This window comes from Streptopelia decaocto, assembly GCF_964273445.1.
Source record: "Streptopelia decaocto genome assembly, chromosome: 1".
Taxonomy (NCBI): Eukaryota; Metazoa; Chordata; class Aves; order Columbiformes; family Columbidae; genus Streptopelia; species Streptopelia decaocto.
Genome location: NC_138663.1, coordinates 27,402,262 through 27,424,236, shown reverse-complemented (window position 1 = coordinate 27,424,236; position 21,975 = coordinate 27,402,262). Strand labels below are relative to the sequence as shown.

General features: G+C 42.3%; 1 protein-coding gene across 1 annotated transcript; it reads left to right on the top strand.

Annotated features, from left to right (window-relative positions):
- The first annotated feature begins 1,613 nt into the window (after positions 1–1,613).
- Positions 1,614–21,148, top strand: CAV1 (caveolin 1). The gene is made up of 3 exons (XM_082055852.1): positions 1,614–1,828; positions 2,703–2,867; positions 18,801–21,148. Exons 1-3 carry the CDS (start codon positions 1,799–1,801, stop codon positions 19,140–19,142), a joined length of 537 nt encoding a protein of 178 aa, XP_081911978.1. The 5' UTR covers positions 1,614–1,798; the 3' UTR covers positions 19,143–21,148.
- Positions 21,149–21,975: the final 827 nt, after the last annotated feature.

The window sequence follows — 21,975 nt, the reverse complement described above, 5'->3', positions numbered from 1 at the left end:
CTCATGAAGCTTATAAATACCTACAGCTTCAAATATTCTTCAAGCTGTGGTAGTGCTCTGTGATTCAGAAATTTCTTTCAAAGGGGGCTGTGGTTCTACAGAAAAAACTCCAAGACCAATTCAGCATTTCAAATTAACAAATATATCTCATATTTTTAGTCATCCTTGAGCTTTCCAGTAATACTGAATAATGGGTCAAAATCTTTCTATTTACGTGCAGGACACTGACTAATTGAAAAACTTTCCTAAGAATAAAAACAAAGAACTGTCTTGTGGAGGTTTTTTTTTTGTTTTTCGGATGAGTTGAAAGATTGAAGAGACTATGTCCTTCAATCCACCCATTTGACCCTATGCACACACTGAAATGCTTGGACAGCCGAAGATATTTTAATGATGGCCTAAGTGAATTATCACATCAATAAAAAAGTTACTTTTAAAAATTCCAACTAACTTGGAAACTTGGAAAACATCCATGCAAAGCATTTGTTCTAAAGTTTATGAGCAACATAAACTTAAAGTTCACTGCTAACTGATGATGACCGTATCAGTAATATGTGTCCATGTGGACCGTATTTTCAACAGGTGCAGTTATTTACTTCTGTGGAGTGTACATCCATCCTTGCCAGTGGCTTTTTCGAGGTCATTTCTCTGATGAACTGTCAAAGCCAAATACACTGCAGTTAAGAATTTTCTACTTCTGTTGCTGCAATTCTGTGTTAAATGGCATAACACGAAGGTCACTATTTTTCTGTTAATGCTATAAATCTTTCACCATGGTCTGATTTCCTAACAGAAAACTGATAGCTACAAACACACACAAAAAATAGAGCAAAATATAGTTCATGCCACATAAGCATAGATGTATAGTGCCATTGAAACCCTAATGTGAATCATCTTGAATACAGTGATGAATCCGTATAGCTTTTACACCAGCGTATGCCTCTTAGCTTACAATGGACCTTGAGAACAGAGCATGGTGAAATGTCAGTGACCCACCATTCCTCTTTAAAAGCAAATCCCAGTGGTTAATATGCATGGCAGACATGTATGGTCACGGTCAGTCTCTTCCCGGGAAAAACATAGTACAGTTAAAGTGCAGTACTGTTAAATATTTGCATAGTTTTGAAATGAACCAGTTGAGAAAATCTCTTTTTCTTCATCCCAAGGATGTCCAAGTTTCCACAATTGTTCCTGGGGCAGTGATGACTATGTGTAAACTATTGTCAATGCCGGGGGGAACGGAGCCCTCCAAACGCCGCGCTTGCTCTGGACATGAAATACAACTAAAGTTTTCCATCTCCTCATTGCTTCCTTGCCCCCCCCTTGCCCTTCCTCCCCGCCCCACCCCGCCGCCCGGGCCGCACGCAGGCACGGTCGCCGCCCCCTAAGCCCAGCGGCCGGGACCTGCTGCCGGGGGTCGCGGGTGGCCGGGGCAGGGAGGGCAGAGCCGAGGGCACCCCGTCCTTGTCGTGTCCCTGGCCCTGGCCCTGTCGTGTCACACACGGCATGGCCCAAGCATCCGGGACCAGGTCCGCCCGCCTCCAGGTTGCCGGGCAGGGCTGCTTTCCCCTCCCACCCCCGGCGGCTCCCAGCCGCGTTGCGATATGCCGTGCCCTACCGCGGCTTGTCATCAACCCCAGCCAAAGGCAGGGAGCAGCCCCTGGCCGGCCGCCAGCCGTCTCTCTCCCAGCTACCTCCCCCTGGCCGGCCGCTCCGCAGAGCGGGATCCTCTTGTCTCCGGTCCTGCACGTTATAGCGCAGAAACCCACGGCAGAGCCGCCAGCCAGCCCAGGGCAGCATGTCCGGTACCAAATACGTAGACTCGGAGGTAGGACCGCCGGGGAGACGGAGCCAGGAGGCTGCGAGCAGCCCCGCTGGTTGCCCCGCCGCCCTCCCGCCCGGCGCTGAGTACCTGCAGCGGCTCGGCCCCCCGAGCTTCGCGCCCGCTGCAGCGCCCCAGACCCGCAGAGGAGCGGGGCGCGGGGGCAGCTCGGCGGCGGTACCAGCGGCCGGCGGGGAGGGCGGACAACCGGGCGTCTACGGCAGGGACAGCGGGGCAGAGTGACCCGGGGGTTCGTCCCTTGCGGCCGGGCCGGGGCCGCGGTGCGGACGCCGTGGTGGCAGCCGTACGGTGAGGGCAGTATACGTAGGGCGCTTACGGCGAGGGCGCCGGGGTGAAGGGGGCACGGTGATGGCCGTGCGGGGAGGGCGGTGTTGTGAGTGCAGTACTGTAAGGACAGTACGGTGAGGGCGTTGGGGTGGTTTGGGCACGGTGAGGGCGCAGTGGCTCCGGTCCGCGCGGAAGGCTGTATAGCGAGGGCAGCGTGGGGAGGGGGCTGTGTGGGGACTCCCGGCCGCTCCCCGCGCTGCCTATGGGGGCCGCGGCTGCGCTCCGCCCTGGGGCAGCGTCGCGGAGCAGGGCCGGGCGCGGGCGGTGCGGGGTGTGTGGGGCGCGGCGGGGCGCGGGCCGGGGCCGCCTGGCGGCGGGAGCCGGTGCCGTGCCTGGTACCGCGGGGGTGTGGTGTGCGCCCCGCGGCCGCGGTTAAATAGCCGGGGCGAGAACTGCCCCGCAGCGAGGCATCCACCGCTCCGCGGGACCCGGGGCCGCCTCCCCCAGCCCGCCCTCCTGCGCGGCGCTGCCCTGCCCTGCCCAACCCTCCCCTCCTCGGCTCTGCCCTCCCGCTCTCCCTCCCTCTCCGCAGGGCTTTCTGTACACGGCGCCCATCAGGGAGCAGGGCAACATCTACAAGCCCAACAACAAAATGATGGCAGATGAGCTGAACGAAAAGGCGGTGCACGACGTGCACACCAAAGAGATCGACCTGGTCAACCGAGACCCTAAGCACCTCAATGACGACGTGGTCAAGGTGAGGGGGACGAGGCGGGACGGGACGGGACGAGGGGTGATGCCCTTTCTGGGCAGCTGCCTGTCCTGCCGACGCAGAGTACGCGGGCACTGCCAGGGCGACCGCAGCCGGCGAAACGTTTCCCTCCACCTGCTGCAAGAGGGAAAGGACCGGAGGGCGTTTCGAAAATTGTCTTTTTTTAAAGAGAGAGCGTGCAGGAGAGAGGCGGGCAGCGCTGCAGGGCAGCTCGGTGGAGCTCCTTGCAGAGATGGGTCGCATCCTCCCTCGGGCTGCCCGTGCTCTCCCCGCCGGGAGCGGGCCGGGCTGGGGAGCCCAGCTTAGGGCGGCCCTCCGGAACAAGGGGCGTCCCGGTGCGGAGCTCCTGCAGCGGTGTGCCGGCTGGTCAGCCCTGCAGCTGGGACGTCGCTCCCGGGACTAGGGGAGCGGGGGGAGGAAAAAGTTTTGTGACCTTACGTAACACCGGCAGAGAGATTTTCCTTCCCTCGGGCACGTATAGAGGCAGGGAAGGGAGCTGGTACCAGACCAGTGCAGTCTGAGCTTGCTGTGCTGCTGGGCATGGCCTGCGGAACAGATTGTGTTCCCTAAGTCAAGTGGGTGAAAAATCAGAGGTCTTCGTGGACTTTTGGATTTGTTTCCTTGTTTTGTTTTCCTTGGTATTTTTCCTTAATGCAAGAAATTAAAAAAGGAAATAAGATAAGGAAAATCTAACTGTGCCCTTGTCTGGATTTTTTGTTTGGATTTTTAGATCAGAGTTTGACTGCTTTGACAAATCAGGGTTGATGGAGATTTTTGCTTGAAGTCACTTTGGTCAGAAAAAATAATAGTGATTGTTTTTCTCCTGGCAGATGAATTTTATACTATGCATGTGAAAATTGAGGATGGTGTCATCTGGGCTTGTCAGAACCTAGGAAAAATGGGAGTTGCCCAGCTGCAGTGGGTGTCTAAGCCACTAACTGGCTTTTTAGTGTCCAGTAGAGTCCGAGTGTGTGCAGTTCACCATGTTTTTTGGTCAGTAAGTGCCATTATTGAAAAATAGAAACATTTTATTGTTTCCAGAGAATCAAAAAGTTGAACTCTGGTTCCTGAATGTATGTCAGTAAAATGATTTATGATATGTGCAGACAATATAGCAAGGTCCCAAGTAACCTCAGATTCCACTGATTTCAACACAGTTTGAAGGTGATTAATATGACCAGCTATTGTGCTAAGAATTATCCCTTGGAGCAGGCTGTATCTTTAAGGAACCGTTGTCTGTTTTGCCATTTAGAAAGAAAAGGCATGAAGTTTTTATTTGTTTAGGAAAAAAAAATCATCTGTGTACCTATTGGCACAAATTTTTCATCAAAATGGTTGATTTTAAAAAGGAGAGAACAATTCTTTTTTTTTCTGCTAGCCACGGAAGAGCAGCTGAATAGACAGGGAATGCAACAGCTGAAGAATGAGACTGCCTCATGTCTTATTGCGTACATCAACAGAAGAAGTCCCCAAAGCAACCAAACCTTCTGAGGATGAGTCATAGCCCCCAAGCAAGCAGAATCTGGGTGTCCACAAACTTAGCTAGGGAAAGAAAGATCCTGCTGGGTAAAGAAGGAGACCACTGATGGAAAAAACTCCTAACAGACTTGAAAGAAACTGAAGAGTACAAAGCCCATCCTGCCCTCTCTGCCTCCCACAGGGGCAATGATTAAGAAAGTTTGTTACGTCAAATCATCCAAAAAAAGTTGAAAAGTAAGAATTATAGGAATAAAAAAATGAGATTTTCGGGTTTTCTTTTTGAAATAACTGTGGACAAACACATTCATTGAAAACAAGCAAACAACCAGTACCACCTTTGCGTCATCAGGAGAGCTCCTGGTAGTGCACGTAGTCACATCAAGACACAGGAATGTATCAAAATGAACTTGATGTTAGCCAGACAGTATCTATTTTGCATCATAAAACCAGCAGCATTTGTAAAAAATGTGAACATTGTAAAGTAGAAGTGTTCTCTCTTGTTACAAAGATAAATAAGAACTGCTTTGATTTTTATGAGTATTTTATGGATAGGTTCCGCCTGAAAAGTAGAGAGAAGAATTTTGCCACTATTTGAGTTTATTTGGGCACTGCTTTCCAGTTCAGCTTGTTAGAAGTAGCTGTAAGGTTCAGACTCAGTACCCAAGTGACTGGCTCAGATTGGGGTGATGATGCACACATTCAGTTACTTCTTTAGATATCAGTCTGTGATCTTCTTCTGTCATGTAACTGCCTTTACTTCAGTTTTAAATCACCCAGGCAGAATTTAAAAAATACACTTGTACAACAGAAGGAGTCCCCATTCTCAGTCAGCTACTGAAAGAGAAAAAAAAAGTGTTCAGTGGTATTGTAAGCCAGAAGTATGGTTCAGGCTTAGCTCAATTTCGTTTAGAGCTGTTGCATTTTTCTAGATTCAGAACCTTCTGCTTTTTACCCAGCATTTAATGTATTTCTTGCCACTTGACTATGAGACACAATAGCATGGAAACTGGGGACAAATCAGTCAGCCATGAAATAGAAATGATTAGACAGAGAATGAGGAATCTGCTCTGTAAGCAGCTCTCTAAAAGGCCTCAGTGTTATCTGCATTCAAATACTTCCCATGGCACATTTAAAAAATAACCCTTGCTTGTGAGAAGCAAGAGACACGTTCCCTTGATGTAAAACACACAGCATCTGCTCAGCTTCCTCTGCAGCAGGTACAGGGTGCAGGCAGCAATGTCATAGGGATCCAGGCAAGAGGGAGAGACCCGATCGAGATCCTTGTATGAAAACTAGATGCATGGAGCAGCTTTATACTTAAATTACTGGTAACTGTGACTTTGCTTATGGTTTATCTTCAAATGAGCTACCAAGTGGAAGCTAAGTGCTAGAAGGTTTCCAGAAAAGTGGGGCAAATGACTGGATTTCTGTTCACAGAAGGATAGAAATGAGGCCTTACCTAACCTGAGGTCCACGGACAACGGAGTTGGCAGCTCTGTGCTGGAGGAAGCATGATGTAGTCAAATCACCAGAATTTCCTTCCTGTTCCAATTCCTTCAGCGGGGAGCAGGAAGGAAGGAGTTTCTTCCTCGCACGGCTGCTCTCGTGTGTCACCTTGGCAGGGGGAGAACGTGCAATGGTGGTCCCATGCCTTGAGTCATTGGCTTGTGAAGTAGGCTAGTCCTGCAGGAGTCGAGGAGGGAATCTGGCGAGGGAGAGACAAGCTCTGCTGTGCGGCTGGGAGCTTGCTGGGAGTCATGCTAGTGATTTTACAGCTATTTTGCCTCACAGTTGTATCTATTTCATATGTCTTTCACTGGATGATTGTACTGTTGGACTTGTGTCCCACAGTTTTCATTTACGTGTGATGCCACGCAACAAACAGGATAGAAAGCTGTTTGTTTTGGTTTGTTTTCCCCTCATTCATTCCCTGCTGACCCAGGACTCCCATGAAGGTGTCTGAAGTTCAGCCTTTGCTGTCCCTGTTTCCCAACACAATATTTGTGTTTTCCAGAGTATGGCTAAATTACAGCCTTCCAACTCCTTGGAGTTTAAAGTTTCTCAAAGTATCTGTGGTCACGTCTGCACAACGTTTACCGAATTTGGGAGAAGCGGAGGAGAGACCCAATGTTCTTGCAGCGTGCGCTTCTCAGCACTTCCGTGCTCCGTGCTCAGGGTGGGGATGGACTTGCCAGCCCTGCAAAGTCTGCTCCTTTGGGACTAGTGAGGACCAAATGTGCAGGCACATCTGCAGCCAGATTACAGTTTTTTCCGACAGTGTTGTGCCAGGAAGAAAGGCCTGTGTCTGGCCTACCATCTAGAACATAATTATTATTTTGTTTCAAACAAGTGGTGTCTATCTGCTGTTTGTTGCATAAGAGTGCTTTTCTCTCTGGAAAAAAATTCCAGTACTTGGCTAGAGATGTAAGGACGCAGAGCTTTTGTACCAAGTTTTAAACAGTTATGTGATGTATTCGTGCCTTCCACTTAAAGCTACTCACTGCAAGGAAAAGTCTGGAGTTTTTAGACGGATGTTGACAAATACCATAACTTCCTTATGTAGGCATTAGGAAGGAAAGCCCTACTCAGACATTTTAAAGCCATTTACACTTTCTGCCCCTTTCTAATTAAACAAACAAACAAACAAAACCCACAAGATTTGGAAAAAAAAAAAAAAAAACAAAAACAGTTTGCCATTTTATTTAATCCGTCACAATTATGATCCCTCACTGTTGTGCTGAGCTCGGTGTAAGTGAAACAGAGAGATGAGCAGGCAGAGCACTTCCCATCTCCACACCTGAGAACCTCCTGGAAGGAAAGCAGGAGTCGACCCCTGCTGTTTTCAGATGGGAGGGCTAAGGGACTGAGGGCTATCACTCTGATGTGACAGCAGGCATCAGCCTGGGAGGAACATAATTCTGCTCTTCAACATGGTAAACCACAAGAAAAGGTGCTTTTTCTGAAACAAGGAATTAAATTAATTTTAGTGCAGACCCCCTTTCATTGCTTTCAGGTGTTGCTAAAAGTCCCATGAAAACAGGTAAATACATAAGTTGATAAATATATGAATAGAAATGTGTGCGTGTGTTCTAATCCAAGCCTGTCATCTGGACCCTTGCTATGGGCAGTGGTGGAAGACAGATACCTCTGGAGCCAGGTTCACATCAGAGTTCAGGCCTAACCATAGGACAGAATGAGCAGTTCTCTCAAAGAGTGTGTTTCTCTCCATTGATGGTATATGCAGCCTTGACATGACACCTTTTGCACAACTGCTTTTAAATGAAATAATTCTTAATCTTTGTTTCTTATTAATGTCCAGCCATGGGTTTTATATTTAAAATGCAAGAATATTCAAATGCTTGACTTTGGCTATCCACATGCTACAATTCTGCTTCAAATATTTCATCCAAAGCTAGTGTGGGAGTGAGAAATTAAGACTTGCAGTCATTACAAATGTCAGTTTATATGAGGACTGAGCAAGGCCTTAGAGTTCTGAAAAGCTGTTTTCTTTCACAGGCATTAGGACTTCCCAGACATGGAATTTCTGAGTGTCCGTAAGATTACAGATAATAATAGCATTTGTTATAATGAAAGCATCTTTCTCAAAAAAATGTGTTTGCATTTAAGCTCATAGTAGTATTAAAGCCTTATGCATGGCCTTCTTGCTTAGCATGGTGAACATGACTCATAACTCCATAGCAAAATGTTCATTAGATGGCCATGGGGACAGAGCCAAGGATTCAGCATGGATGTTCTTTTTGTTAGAATTTATTGGACGCTATCTTAGATTCAGAGGAAACAAATAATTTTCATTTCTGTTAAATTCAACAGACTTGAGTAATACATTAGAAAATTTTAAGAATATGAATTAATTTTAGATTTTTTTAGCCCAATATATGGTTAGAAGTACCATCTTCTGTTGCAGAGAGTATGGACATCTAAAACTGAAAAAAATTATTAAAATCCAAAACTCTCCAGGGGAAAGACGGATAAATGTGTATAGTAGAGTGATCTGCCCATGAGGTCCCTAGTGAGAATTTGATCTTTGTTTTATTTTAAGCAACAGAGAGAAGAAAATGCAGATAAACTTAAATGATTCCATAAAACTTGTGATCTCTAGAAAACTGAAGCAAGAAATAGTTCTGAACGACGATAAGTTTGCATTTCCCACAGCTCTCAAACATCCTTGTAATAAACAGAGCGGTGTGAAATCTACATTGGCAATTGATTTTTTGAGCTTTTTGATCTAGAACTACCATATTTCTTTTCTTTTCCAGACAAATGGCAGTAATAGAAACCAGCTTGGACTAAAAAGCATTTGTCATCTTTAAGATTAAATAAAAGTTATGCTATTAAATTTAATTTATTGGGGAGGCAGGTGTAACTATTAGTCTCTTTAAATTTTTCTGGCAGATTTCTTATGAAAGTGTCTTTTGATAGTTCAGAACAAACTTTGAATTTTATGCAGTATCATGCTTGTCAGAAATTATGTCATCAGATTAGCAATCAAAAGGACAAATAGTTTCAGTACCACCATCCCCACTCTAATGAGCACATTACTTGATAAAACTTGCACTCAATTTTATTCAAGACTGTCAAGGAGCTGTGCTATAGATCTTAACGGGGCTGTAAAATGACAGGGTTTGTCCGTAGTCTTCTATTTACCTGGCCCATGTACTTTATTTTCTAATAAATGGGAAATGAAGAATTCAGCTTCATAGATAAGAAGTGAGAAGACACTCTCACAGCTGAAGGTGAAAGCATCACATTCCCTGTCCAGACTCCCACTGTGCCGAATTCATACTCAGAGTTCCAGAAAAGCCTAAGGAAGTCTCAGAGAGGGATTGCAACACTTCCTCTGTCAACTTTGAAATCCCTTCTTGGAATTCAAGCAAATGCTACAAGAAAAAAAAAAAAAAAAAACTGTTTTCGTTCAAGATGAGGTTAATATCTCCTCCTGTAGACCTCAGCCATGAAGTCTCCTGTTATTTTGTGAAGTCCAAGTTCATGTACCTCTGTTCTAGTGCAGTTTAGGACAAGATCAGAACTGTAGACTAAGGTTATAATTGTATTTATGAAATATTAAAGAAATAGCTACCTTGTATTTAGAGATCAGTAATTTAAGATTTTGCATAGGAAAGACCACCTTCTAACAGGAGAAATGCAGAGGTAATTTTTTTTAAAAGGAATGGAGAGGCAGCTAGGCATTGCTGCTCACTGTCAGCAAGAACCATATTCAGGTAGAAATGAGAGAAAAGGTGAGAACAAATTACACAGATTGGCTAACAAGAATTGCTGTGGTTAACAGAAATGTGTTTGTGGGTAGTATACCTACTTCAGATTCTCCTCTCCTCAGACTCCCTTTACAAATGATAAAGAGAAAAAATTGTTTTCCACATCTAAAGCACGCTGCAAAGCTGCCTGTCTCTCTCCACACTCTACTAGAGAGTCTAAGGTCACTATATTTCCTTTTCCCATTAGTGCCTAAATTTAGGACAGTTGCAGCTAGAGCAAGCTCTGAAAAGTTATACATAATAGGAGTTTCTTACCTTAATAGCAGGTCTGTAAACCTGCATTGAGGGCCCTATAATAATATTATATAAATAATGTATAAAATAAAATGTAAAAATATGATATAAAATCTATTTACATGGTAACTTCACTTTTGTCAATATTTCTGGATTTTTGTTAACCCCAGACTGCACTGGAATGAATAAAATAATTCCCATTATCTGTAGTGTAGTCAAAACTTCACCTCAGTGGTCACGCTGATGAATATACTTCTTTAAACACAGAGATGTACAGACATATGTGAATGTACATACACCCAGATGTATCTGAGTTCTTTGCTAAAACAGCTGTATCCAGCAAAGAATTGTGGAACATGTAACAAATAAATGAAGAAAGCTTCTTAAGAGTTTCTCTTTGGGAAAACTGTTACAGTCTCCCAGTTTCCAGGGAGGAAAACAGCCACTTTTTTTTTTCTGACTGCTTACTCTGACAACATCCATGTATTTTCCAAGGAACTGGCTGACATGACATCCCCACCTGCGCAGGAAGTCTTGCTGTGTTTCATAGGAGCGCAGGTGTCTCCTGGAGACTGATGGTCTTTCCTTCTGCTGGACTGTATGGAAACAGGACAGGCTAGGGCTTCAGGAGGAGATCTCTGGAGAATGCCTGGTTGCTCCAGTGCTGACCCATTGGCATCAGTTGCATTTTTCTCACGAATACTTACACGGATTTTGATGAGCCTGCCCATCTGATAAAACAAAGCCCATCACCAGGGCTTTTCTGATATGTAATCAGTAACTCAGCATGGGCAAGGAGCAGGAGGTTGTTCTCTCAGTAATAAGTAGGAAATTGCTTTTTGACTATTTTCATCTATTTTCACTTTGTGAAATGGTGACCTGCAATCACAACCTATTTCTAAGTCATGGCATTATTTAAATTGTTCACAATCCATTTGAATATTTGTTATGTGTGCAGTAGGGGTCAGTCCTTACTGGACTGGTTTTCTTTTCTGGCCGAGAAGAGTGTAGTCCTTCAAATGTACTTTCCAACATTAATATCTTTGTTTATTAAAGCATTGTTTGCTTTTCTGGGATACTCTGTAGTGCACAGGAAAGATTCACTATATCAAGACATCTGCCAGAAGAACTCACTTTACTTGCCATATTATGGGAAGCAGGCACTGGTAGACAGGGAATGTAATGCAAATTCATTGGTCAGTTTGAACAAGTAACTGGGGTGAAACAGTTCTGCTTGCTTGTTTAGAGTTTCCTTTGCCTTGAAATTGCTTGTCATTTTTCTGCATTTAACCAGCTTTACACAAAACTATGGTCCTAGCCACCTGCACTTATGGCACCTCTTTTTTTTGTTGATAGGAATGAGCCCACTGATCTGGCTAGTGCCCAGAAGAGCAGTGTGCTCTGAAGGCAGAGTTCAAGGCTGACGGGCAGAGCCTCATCTTGCTGTAACCCAGTCTAGAGGGGCTCTTGGGGTTCCCTTGTTAGATGCTTGCCACCATACCAAGAGTCAAGGTGATTTATTGCCTTCTGATGGAACTTATCCCGTCTCTGGACACCGTTGGATGTTCATGTTTTATAGTCACCCATGATATAGCCTGAAGCTCATACGAATACGCTGGAATAGAATAAGTTTTACCTTAATAACACACCTGACAGCACCTAATGTTTGCTGTTGAAAACAATTATTAGGGAGGAAGGAGAACATCTAGGCATCGTGAAGCTCTGTGTTTTCAGGAACAAAGTGCCAGCTTCTCTACTAACTGCAGGCAAACATTTGCTAAATGGAGATTACACAGCTCTCTTAAAAGGGTGAATGATTTTTTTAGACTAGAAACAAGTGAAAACACTGTTCAAGTTCCTATAATTCCATGCAACCAAGGCATGGCTATGCATCCTCAGGGAGAGCACTGGACCCCTTTGCAGTGGTGGCAACCAAGCGTCCTCCCCTTAGTCTTTCATGTAGACCTGGCAGCCATGAGTTGCTACTGTGTGATACACCACACACTTTCAAAATAGTGAAGCCTGCTGGTGTCTGGGAAGGGAGAGGAGCAGCTTTACCCCTAGGAGTCCCAACACCTCCCATGCTCTTTCCCTTAGATTCAGTAGAAACAACCTAATATGCTTTTTCATAATTTTCTGATAAACCATGGTAATGGTCAGGAAGACAAGCACTAGCAGATGTAGTAACATGATATTTCAAAGGGTCAAGGAAACATTTAGATGTGTAGCTGATATCACTGATTTAACAGAATGATTGTGATCTTATTGCTTAGGGGATTTTTTGCTTCTGCTGTGATACTTTCATTTTCCAAGCACTGTAACTGTCAGTTTTAAAGTTTCAAATAGTATGTGGAAGTACAAAAGCAAATAATGATCTCAGATGCTCATGCATTTTCTAGTTTTCAATAACATGCACCACAGTCTTCTCCAAAGTTAGTAGTGCTGCACCTGTCCAGAACATCACCTCCCAAATGTGACTCATGATCTTTTACACATTTTCTTCTGATGAATGTTTCTTTAAAGGAAATTGAATGTGTTGGGAAGTTTTACAAATTGCATTTATCACAACAGAAAAAAATAACATGTGTTTTTTTTTTTCTATATGTCTGTTTCAAGTCTTACAGGGACACAATCTGGTGAAACAATATTATACTTACAGTCTTGGTAGCAGGAGAAATCCTGTCTAAAAACAGCAAAGGGTGAACAGTAAATAAAATTTCCATATTATGTGCTAAAAATGTAAAACAAAACAAAACAAAACAAAACAAACCAAGCTAGCTTGTGACTCCTTCTTGTATAAACATATATTGAGACTTGACTATAGCCCTGGTCTGGCAGAGCATGTAAGCACACTGACATCAGTGGGACAGTTCACATTTTTCAGGTTGTATGCATATTCAAGTAGTTCGCTTGACTGGAAATATTCCTGATCAATCAAGAGAGATCCAGTAAGGATCTAAGCATCCTTTCATTGACTCCAAAGGGTGTTGATGGCACTCAAAAATGTAGTCATCCACAGTGCTTGTTTGGGTTCCTCCTCGGTGGAGTAGCGGTGGTGCCTGCCCATGCGAACACGCAGCTACCACACTTGCAGGTTTAACTAATTATAGTTGCAATCGCAGAAATGTAGTTGAGGTCAAAGCCCTCATAAAGTGCTAATGCACTTAATATTTTTCTTCTGATAGATTTCACATGGTAAATTTTTCTATGTAATGGATATTACAGACCTCTAAAAAACAAACTTCTGAGGAGAAGCACAGCTGTTAAGTAGACAATTTGAGGTTGGCACATATCTCACTTTTCCAGCCTGCCAGGTTTTGATACATAGGAAATAGAGTGGCAAGGTCAACAGGTCAACTTTTAATATATAAAGCTTATATCCCTGAGTCAGCTGAGATTTTTTAGAAAAAACAATAACTTCACAATGCAAAGCTTTTTTAATTAATAGTTTTTTTTTTCTTTAAACAGACTTTGAAAAAAGAAGACAAATTCCCCATACCATTTCCTTTTCTTGTAAATAAATCTCTTTTAGAATCAAAGCAGGTTCCTTAATTTCCTGATACATGTTTAATAAACATATGCAGAGCAAAAGAAGCTGTGGTAATTCTCATAGCAGAATCAGACAAAAGCTTCAATCAATGTAAAAACTGGCTTTACCAAACTGAATAGTAGGAAACAAAGAATAGCTGAAGTCAGGAAGTGTATTGTAGGCATGGAACAGTAGTTGATAGTGTTTAATAGCTTTGGCTGAAACAGAAGGCCATAGCAAGTTATGAGCATCCTTTGGAGGGTCAGAACAAATTTCCTTTACTTCTCTCCTGTCACAAGTGAACGTGCTTGTATTTCGTTAGCTTTACAAATAACTCACTGTAATTTCACAGGACACCCTGAGAGCTCTAGAGGAGCAAACTGCATGCTGAACATGCAATATGCTGAACGAGACTGGTGCCTAACCTAAGCATGCCTTTATGCAGATAAAACAGAGTTCCTCACAGATCTACATGCACGTGATGCTTTGGCAAAAGTGGCCTTGAGAACAATACCCTAAAAAAAGGTATCTTATCCTTGCATGCCAGTTAGGTTCATTTCCAGAAATTAAGAGTGTCCTTCTTCTCTAGGGTCATATTTCTGGCCACTTCTCTTTCTCCTGTCAGTCCTATTTTTACTTATTTCAGTTGGACTCTCGTTATCAGTCTGATGGCACTCACCGACACCGAGTGCTACTGAACTAAAAGCCAGAGGAGAGTAATAGGAGAGTGTGAGGAGTGAGAAATCCAACTGATGTAATGTAACCTATAGCAAGGCAAAATGCATCCAGTCACCTATTCCTGGTCCCTGTGAGTGAAAAACAGGATCTTTCATGGGAGTGGTTCAGTCCAGGAAGAATCTGGGTGATATCTCAGTTCCTGCAGTGTAAGGACTTATCTCTACTGCCTGAACAGTGAAACAAATAGAGCGTTTCACAGCCAGTAGGTCTGTACATGACCTGTTAGCAGCTGAGAAGTAGAAGAGCCCAGATTACCTCAACTCTTTGCCTGTCTTTGTTTAGACTGCATGCTGCTGCGGGTAAGTCTGGTTTTGGACAGCACCACAAATCACAGATTCACAGAATGTGAGGGATTGGAAGGGGCCTCAAAAGATCATCTAGTCCAATCCCCCTGCCAGAGCAGGAACGCCTAGATGAGGCTACACAGGAAGGTGTCCAGGTGGGTTTTGAATGTCTCCAGAGTAGGAGACTCCACAACCCCCCTGGGCAGCCTGTTCCAGTGCTCTGTCACCCTCACTGAGAAGAAGTTTCTTCTCAAATTCTTCTCAACCTCTTGTGTTCCAGTTTGAACCCATTTACCCCTTGTCCTACCATTGGTGTTCACCGAGAAGAGCCTGGCTCCATCCTCATGACACTCACCCTTTATATATTTGTAAACAATAAGGTCACCCCTCAGTCTCCTAATGTTCATGTTCATGTTCCAGTCAAAGATAGACTATCTTGACACATATAATTTCACAACATTCTTACGACTTTTAGGGAGATGACAGCTTAATTTTGACTCTATTCATCTGAGACTTTTTAGAGTTGCCAGGCTGTTTTTCTGACCTTTCACTCTCAATTTCAGTTTGGTGTCTTCCTCATTCAAAGTAGAGAAATGTGGAATATGGGACTTGAGGAATAATGAAATGGGAAAGATAGGGCTGTGGTTCCTATAGCACCATCTATTCAGCTTCTGTGCATTGGTAGAAACATTCCAAGAGCTGTTAAAATTGCTCCAAGGAAGTAACCTTTTGACAATTGTTGGTTGCATTAATATACCACTATTATAATCTCACAGACAGATTGATTCCTGTGTTCTTTTAGGACAACTGTGTATGACTTCAGCTGGGAAATCCTGGCCAAAGATATATCATAAATGTTCTAATATTAGCATAATCTCTTGGAATGAGGACAGGGCTCTCCATCTGGAAATGCTATATGGCATGATTCTTCTGTCAGCTCCCCATGGAGCTGAACAGAACTCCTTGAATGTCTTGGAGCACACAACAGGCTAAATGCATTATTGAGAATCATGATTACAGAAATTTTATTCCTTGATTGTAAAACAAATTAATTTACTGGCTTCTATTTTTCAGTAAAACATTCATTGTCATGAATTATTTTGAAAGAAATCGAATAACAGGCCAGTCTTACTATTTATTTTAAAAGTCTAGGAAATTCACATTAACCTATACTTTCTCTTTGCATGCTTTGCTGATAAAAATAGGTCACACTTAGCTAAATTAAAGATGTAATCATGAAAAGGCTGATGAAGCTCAGTGTAAGCTTGCTTTCCTGCTGGCTTGATTGGCCAGTTAAGAAAAAAATACAAGAGAGATTCTTCCACAACTGAACTGAAAACTAAGACTTTAGGCATGACCTTAAATAGTCCTCACTGCATTGAACAGCTGTATGGCGCCTCTGTGCACAAACTGGCTCTGCCAAGGATCACAGCATCAACAAGTGGGAAGCACGCAATAAATTGCCAGAAGTTTTACTATAAGAGGGCTATGCTCAACCACGTAGTCTTCATGTAGTATCATTTTTTGAGAAGCTACTTCTTTTTTCTGTAATAATTTTGGGTTTTCTCATCATCTGCCAATCTTTGTTACCTGATTTTGAGGCAAAAGTTGATAATAAGCCATTTGCTTAGAAGATGAGCTGCCACGGGACATGGGCTACAAGGAAAAGCTTGCTTTCAAGTAGCTGCAGGAACAGATAATATAAGCATGCTTGCTTGTATACCAAAAAGAAAATACAATTGCCCCATGAACTCAGGTGTACATTTTTGCAACATGTATAGTCAGTTGAATAAGAATTATTTCAGTGAAAAACATGCAGATGTTTAAATCATCTTAATAGTTTTTTTGTGTGAATAGATGTGAGTTAGATGCCATCAGCATGAGATATTGTTAATGTTGACTTCCCGATGTATATATCTACAACCTTCTCTTCTTTCCTAAAATCCTGTGACTGATAAAAAGACATCTGATTGCTTCATTTAGTAAAAAGATCACAATACATCCAGGAAAGTTTCTTGCTCTGTCTTACTAGACTGCAGCTAACATTTAATGGCTCTTTCAAGTAATTATTTTATGGCCAGTGTACTTCAAAAAGCTATTTTTTTGTCAGTTTTTTAGTCCCCAAACATGAACTTTTATATCTGATGATGCCATAATGAATGTAGAGAGTATATTGTTGCCTGTGGTGCCTTTCCCAGAATCAGAGATATTTTCACCAGTGCTTCAATGTTGCACCTGCTGAAATTACAGAGCCCAAATAATTTCCAACTTCCTGTGAACTCAGCGGTGAATGTCATGTATTTTTTATGGTGTCTTTAGACACTGATTTCAAGGAAACTGTTTCCTAAGGTTTGTACTAAAAAATCATACGTACAACCTACAGAAGCAGAAGTTATTTCATATGCATAGAACTATTGCGAAGAGAGCCATGACTCAAACTCTTTTTGTTTTCTGTTTTCGTAGCTATTATTTAAAATTATGCTGTTCAGTTTCAGAAGGTCCAAACAAGCATTTAGTTCTGTACATCTTTGCAGACAAGTGCACAGCACTGGGGTGTGTTCATTGGGTATGTAGCCAACACAAATTCTGCCATTGTTTTCTGTGGAGACAGAATTTCAACTCATGCTACCTTTAGATGTGATGATGATGGTGATGATGAATTCCCATCCTGAAGATTAATAGATCACTTTCAGATAACCAGAGCCAGTTCAGAGTAGCAGATGAAGAGTAGAAGGTTTAGTTTGTGTTATCTGATGTCCAGAGAGAAGCACTGGCAGACGGTGATGGTGGCACAGCACAGAGCAGTCAGAGAGTGATATTGCAGCCCAGCAATAGGTTGAATTAAGGCAGCTGGATAATAGACGTTCAAGGTAGTTGATGTCAGCTGATTCAGAAATTTCAGAATTTTGTTGTTTTTGTTGAAGAAACTGGAAAGTCCAGTTTTGTTGGTGTTTGGTTTTGGTTTTGTTTTTGTTTTGTAGTGAGATGGTAGCTTCTGTTTGGAGGCGATTGAAGACTCAACAGGAGAGAGGGAGGAGTTATTTCCCATTTTTGTATAAATTTTAGATAAATAGAAGTGATTGTGAGCATTTTCCTACAGTATAAGCAATACTTCTACCTCCTTCCAGCATGCTAAGGTACTGTTGCCTGAGTTTCTGAGGCTGTTGGCCCGTGTCATACTTACCCTGCTCCTGTAAATCTTCACTTACAGCAGCAGCAGCATCTCACTTTGGGATCCTGTCCCAGGAATGTGATTTCTTTTTTTCTTTCATCTGATTTAAACAGCCATTTAGTTTCTTGCAGAGGAATTGTGTTGTAATGTTCTCTTTCCTGTTGAATGCAGCACCTATACAATTGGTTGTGCTTACTAAATTAAATATCCTGTATTGTGGGTTATATCAAACACATTTGTGTGACAAGGAGCTGAACCATCATCGCAATCCTGTTAATTTTCTAATAGAAATGTTTTGACAATTAAGCTTCCTGAATAGCTCAGTATTTCAACAGAAAACAGTAAAATATGCCTGCTGGAATGCACTGCTTCCTTAGGTGACTTTTTGAAAGATTTATGAATAGTTAAAACTATGAAATATGTGGAAGAGTGTGTTCCTTCTAAATATTAATATGTTATCCTGCCGATGGCTTCCACGAACAGTGTTATGACATAAACACTATAGGCTAGAACAAAATGGCTCTAATGTGAGGAGCCTCCTTGAGTTTAATAAGATGGAAGAGCTCCCTAACTCTTTTAGACTAACGAGGAACTTGCTCTGCCTGATGCTGATCCAAATCCAACATCTTACTTTTCAGTCAACTGACGACTATCTATGCCTGTTTCAAAGTGTGTATTTAAATAGCTAGCCTCATCATTTATTCACAGTCAAAATTCAGCAAGGCTATACAAGGAATGATTGGAAAATTGGGGCGAATAAAACCCATTTTATTGATGCATGCTTGAGGTGTGTAAAAAGCCAAAGTAGTGACTGCACTTATTCCATTCATAAAGATGTGAAACAGCTACATTAGCCAATGAAAGCATGATTCTGTTCACCTGGTTTGTCCCTTAGCGCTGTAAGAGATGAGGAAATTATATACAGTTTTGTGGACATCTCCATCTTGAAGTTAGATGTCTAATTTTGAGCTAATCATTAAGGCTCCCTGGTAGTCACTGGTAAAATATAGTTGCTGAAGATTCATGGCTTAAATGATCTGTTAAAATGGGTTGAATCATGTTGGGATGTAGGATGTACATGCTTGGGTGTTTTGTTGCAGGGGACCATTGCTCTTCAGAAGAGGTGTTTCTGGAATCCACCCTTGATGCCAACATCTGACTGACCTGACTTTGTGTTCTTTGCTGCAGATTGATTTTGAAGATGTGATTGCTGAGCCAGAGGGAACACACAGCTTTGATGGGATTTGGAAGGCCAGTTTTACCACCTTCACTGTAACGAAATACTGGTTTTATCGTTTACTGTCAGCAATCTTTGGCATTCCTATGGCTCTCATCTGGGGCATCTACTTTGCCATTTTGTCATTCCTGCACATCTGGGCAGTGGTGCCTTGCATAAGGAGCTACCTGATTGAGATCCAGTGCATTAGCCGCGTCTATTCGATCTGCATCCACACGTTCTGTGACCCACTGTTTGAGGCCATAGGCAAAATGTTCAGCAGCATCCGAGCCACAGTACGGAAAGAAATTTGAGGGACATTTCAAGAAGACCCATCAGCCTAGGAAGGGGGCAGGGTTTTTGTGTTGTTTGAAGTGTTTTGGTGCCAGTTTTGTGTTTCCCAAAGCAAAGTACAGCAACTGGTGGTGGATATACTGGCCCAAAACAAAGAATCACTTGCTCATTTTCTTTTTCTACTGTTTATTCTTACTGGACTACTTGCTTCGGGTATTTTTTTTTTTTTTAACTTCAGTCTGCATTTCAAACTAACCTTAAATGGTTATTCTTCCATGCCAGTTGCATATCATTTTGCTGGCTGCTCAGTTCAGAGACTGAAGTGTTGTTGGATGACTTTTTATCTCACCCTGCATTCCTTGTGAGATAAATCCACAGTGATACTGAAGAACGACAAAAATGCTTTCCAACACTGTAAAGCCATTCGTTTTATTGTGGCCAAAGAGCACAGAGCTATTGAAGCAGAATGAACGTGACCAGCTGGCAGGTTTTAGCAGAATGTTCTTTTTCAATTGGATTGTCAGTTGACTGCAGCTATTTACAGTCATGGCCAGATATGGTGCACTATGAATAAATTAGTTAAGTAAACAAATTAATTAACTAATATATGTCCTGAAAATCTAACACTTTATGAGGTTGGAGACATAGACATGTCAGAGCTTTTCATGTGCATAAAAAGCTTCAGTTGGTGCCTTTCTGTCACATTCTCTCTTGGAAGTTTTCATCCAGCCATTTCTCAACCTTTGCTAGGATTGCAGAAGCAAACTGCAGTTGAGAACTAAAACTGGTCATTATGGAAAAGTTTTCCTGACTGTGACTTATAACACCTCCCTTAGAGAGCATTTAGGTGCTTATCTCATAGGCTTCTTTTGGTTTTGCAAAGTATTCATATAAATGCATATTGCAGGTCTGCCAGAGATAACCCTGAGTTACAAGAAAAATGAAGGTGTGCCAAGCACAAGCCATATGAGGCCAAGGGGGGGCTGCCCCAGAGATAAACTTTTCTGTCAGCTTTCTAAATTTCCCTACCAGCAGCAGTCAGCATGCCGCTAGTACACAGATTATTTTCAGGAGAGTTGATCTTTCCTGAGTCAAAACTAATCCATCACTAGAGGTGGTTTAGAAACTTTACACATTTGTGGGTTGTTTTGTTTGTTTTTAGCTAAGCTGCAACATCAAGAAGTCTTAAAGGGAGGGTGTTGTGTGAAACTGCCACGTTGCAAAGAGCGAGGCCTAGAAAGCAAAGCCTTTGCGACATGTTGTGATGCTGTGACCTGCAGGAGCTTTTTGCCCTCACAATAGTACTGTGTTCAGAGACGCTCTCTGCATCCTCATATGGTTTGCCTGAAACATTTGTAAAAATAGTTGTGAGGCTGATCAGCTTTATTGAAAACCAACTTGGGGCCTGAGCCTGCTCCAGTTGGGATCTCCAGCAAACCACTTCTTGACCTCGGAGAGTGCAAGACTTGCCCTTGGGATGAGCATGGAGCTGTCTGGTACACCTACAGCTTTTTTATTTAGCGCTGATATTTCACATATTGCTTTACCTAACACGGGAGTGCCTTCGGTTCAATTTCTGCCAAAGCATTGAAAGCTTTAAGAAATGCTGCATTTTTTATTGGGGGAGGGAAAAGGGGAGAGGGTGCACAAAAAAATTACAAAGCTATTAACTACTATTGTTTGCATTTAAAACAGACACTGGTATGGATATAGTTTTATGTATTTCTATGTACATAATGAAGAGTGTACTATTATAGATTTTTTTCAGTATTAAAAACAAGCAAGATTGTAAACAGAAATATTTTATCTTTTTATGAGGAAAATCACACTGAAGAATACCTTGAGTTACCATATAAACTGTATATCCTGAAAGATGTCTGTTCACTTAGAGTTATTAGCCCCTAATCCAAATACATTGCTGATCCAAGTAATTTACATTGTTGTTATACGCTTACAGATATAACTGACACTTTTTTTAAATTCTGCATGTACATTAAAGACTACAATAAAAAGATCTTTAATGGTAGCTCCTGTGTGACTTGTTTTTCCTTGGAAGTCATGTAAAAAGTCTGATTTTATTAGAAAGAAAAGCCCAATATTTCTTGATACAGAAACAGAAAGTGGTGCCATTTGTTTCTCAAGAAAGAATGCACAAAACTATCACTTCGATTTGTGGTTCAAGATCTGATGCAGGAAGGTTCTTCCCAATGAAAAAGTGACATTTTTTCCCCAAGTAAATATTTTCTACTGCTAAAAAAGTAGGCAGCAGGACTAGTGAATACAGCATTAAATAGGAAGCCTAAGCATGTTTAAATGCTTGGTGTTCCTCAGTTTCCCTACATTTCAAGTCAGGATAATAATGTTTAGTTATTTTGATATCAAATAACAGAATGGTATCATAATATAGTGAGTTGGTTATAGCTCATTTTACATAGAAGAATCTGGCCATCCAAAATTCAGTCATAGATTGTCCCGATGATAGCTCCTCAGTCAAAGTTGTTTAAAATTTTCTTTTTCAGTCCAGTGGAAACAGGATTGTTCCTAATAAAAGCTCATTAGCTTAAGCATTTAATGTATGGAAACAGAGGAAGGACAGCTTTTATCCAGCTGTGTATAGGCCTAGCTTGTGACAGGACAGTTCTTTTCTATGGTGTTCCTGCACAATACCTGTCACACTGTTAAACTAGTACACAAAAGCCCAACAAAACATGCTATCACATTTTGGCCTACAAATCCGTTCACCTTATTTTAATGTTCAAATGGCAGATAGCAGCTTAAGGCAGTCTGTCATATGTCCTTGGCTGTGGCTGGCCACTCTGCTCATCCTGTGGGTCACCAGTTCTTACATAGTGC

Coding starts and splice junctions, on each gene's coding strand:
- CAV1 (XM_082055852.1), top strand. CDS start 1,799: ATGTCCGGTACCAAATACGTAGACTCGGAG. Junction 1,829..2,702: donor CCAAATACGTAGACTCGGAG/GTAGGACCGCCG, acceptor CCCTCTCCGCAG/GGCTTTCTGTACACGGCGCC. Junction 2,868..18,800: donor TCAATGACGACGTGGTCAAG/GTGAGGGGGACG, acceptor TCTTTGCTGCAG/ATTGATTTTGAAGATGTGAT.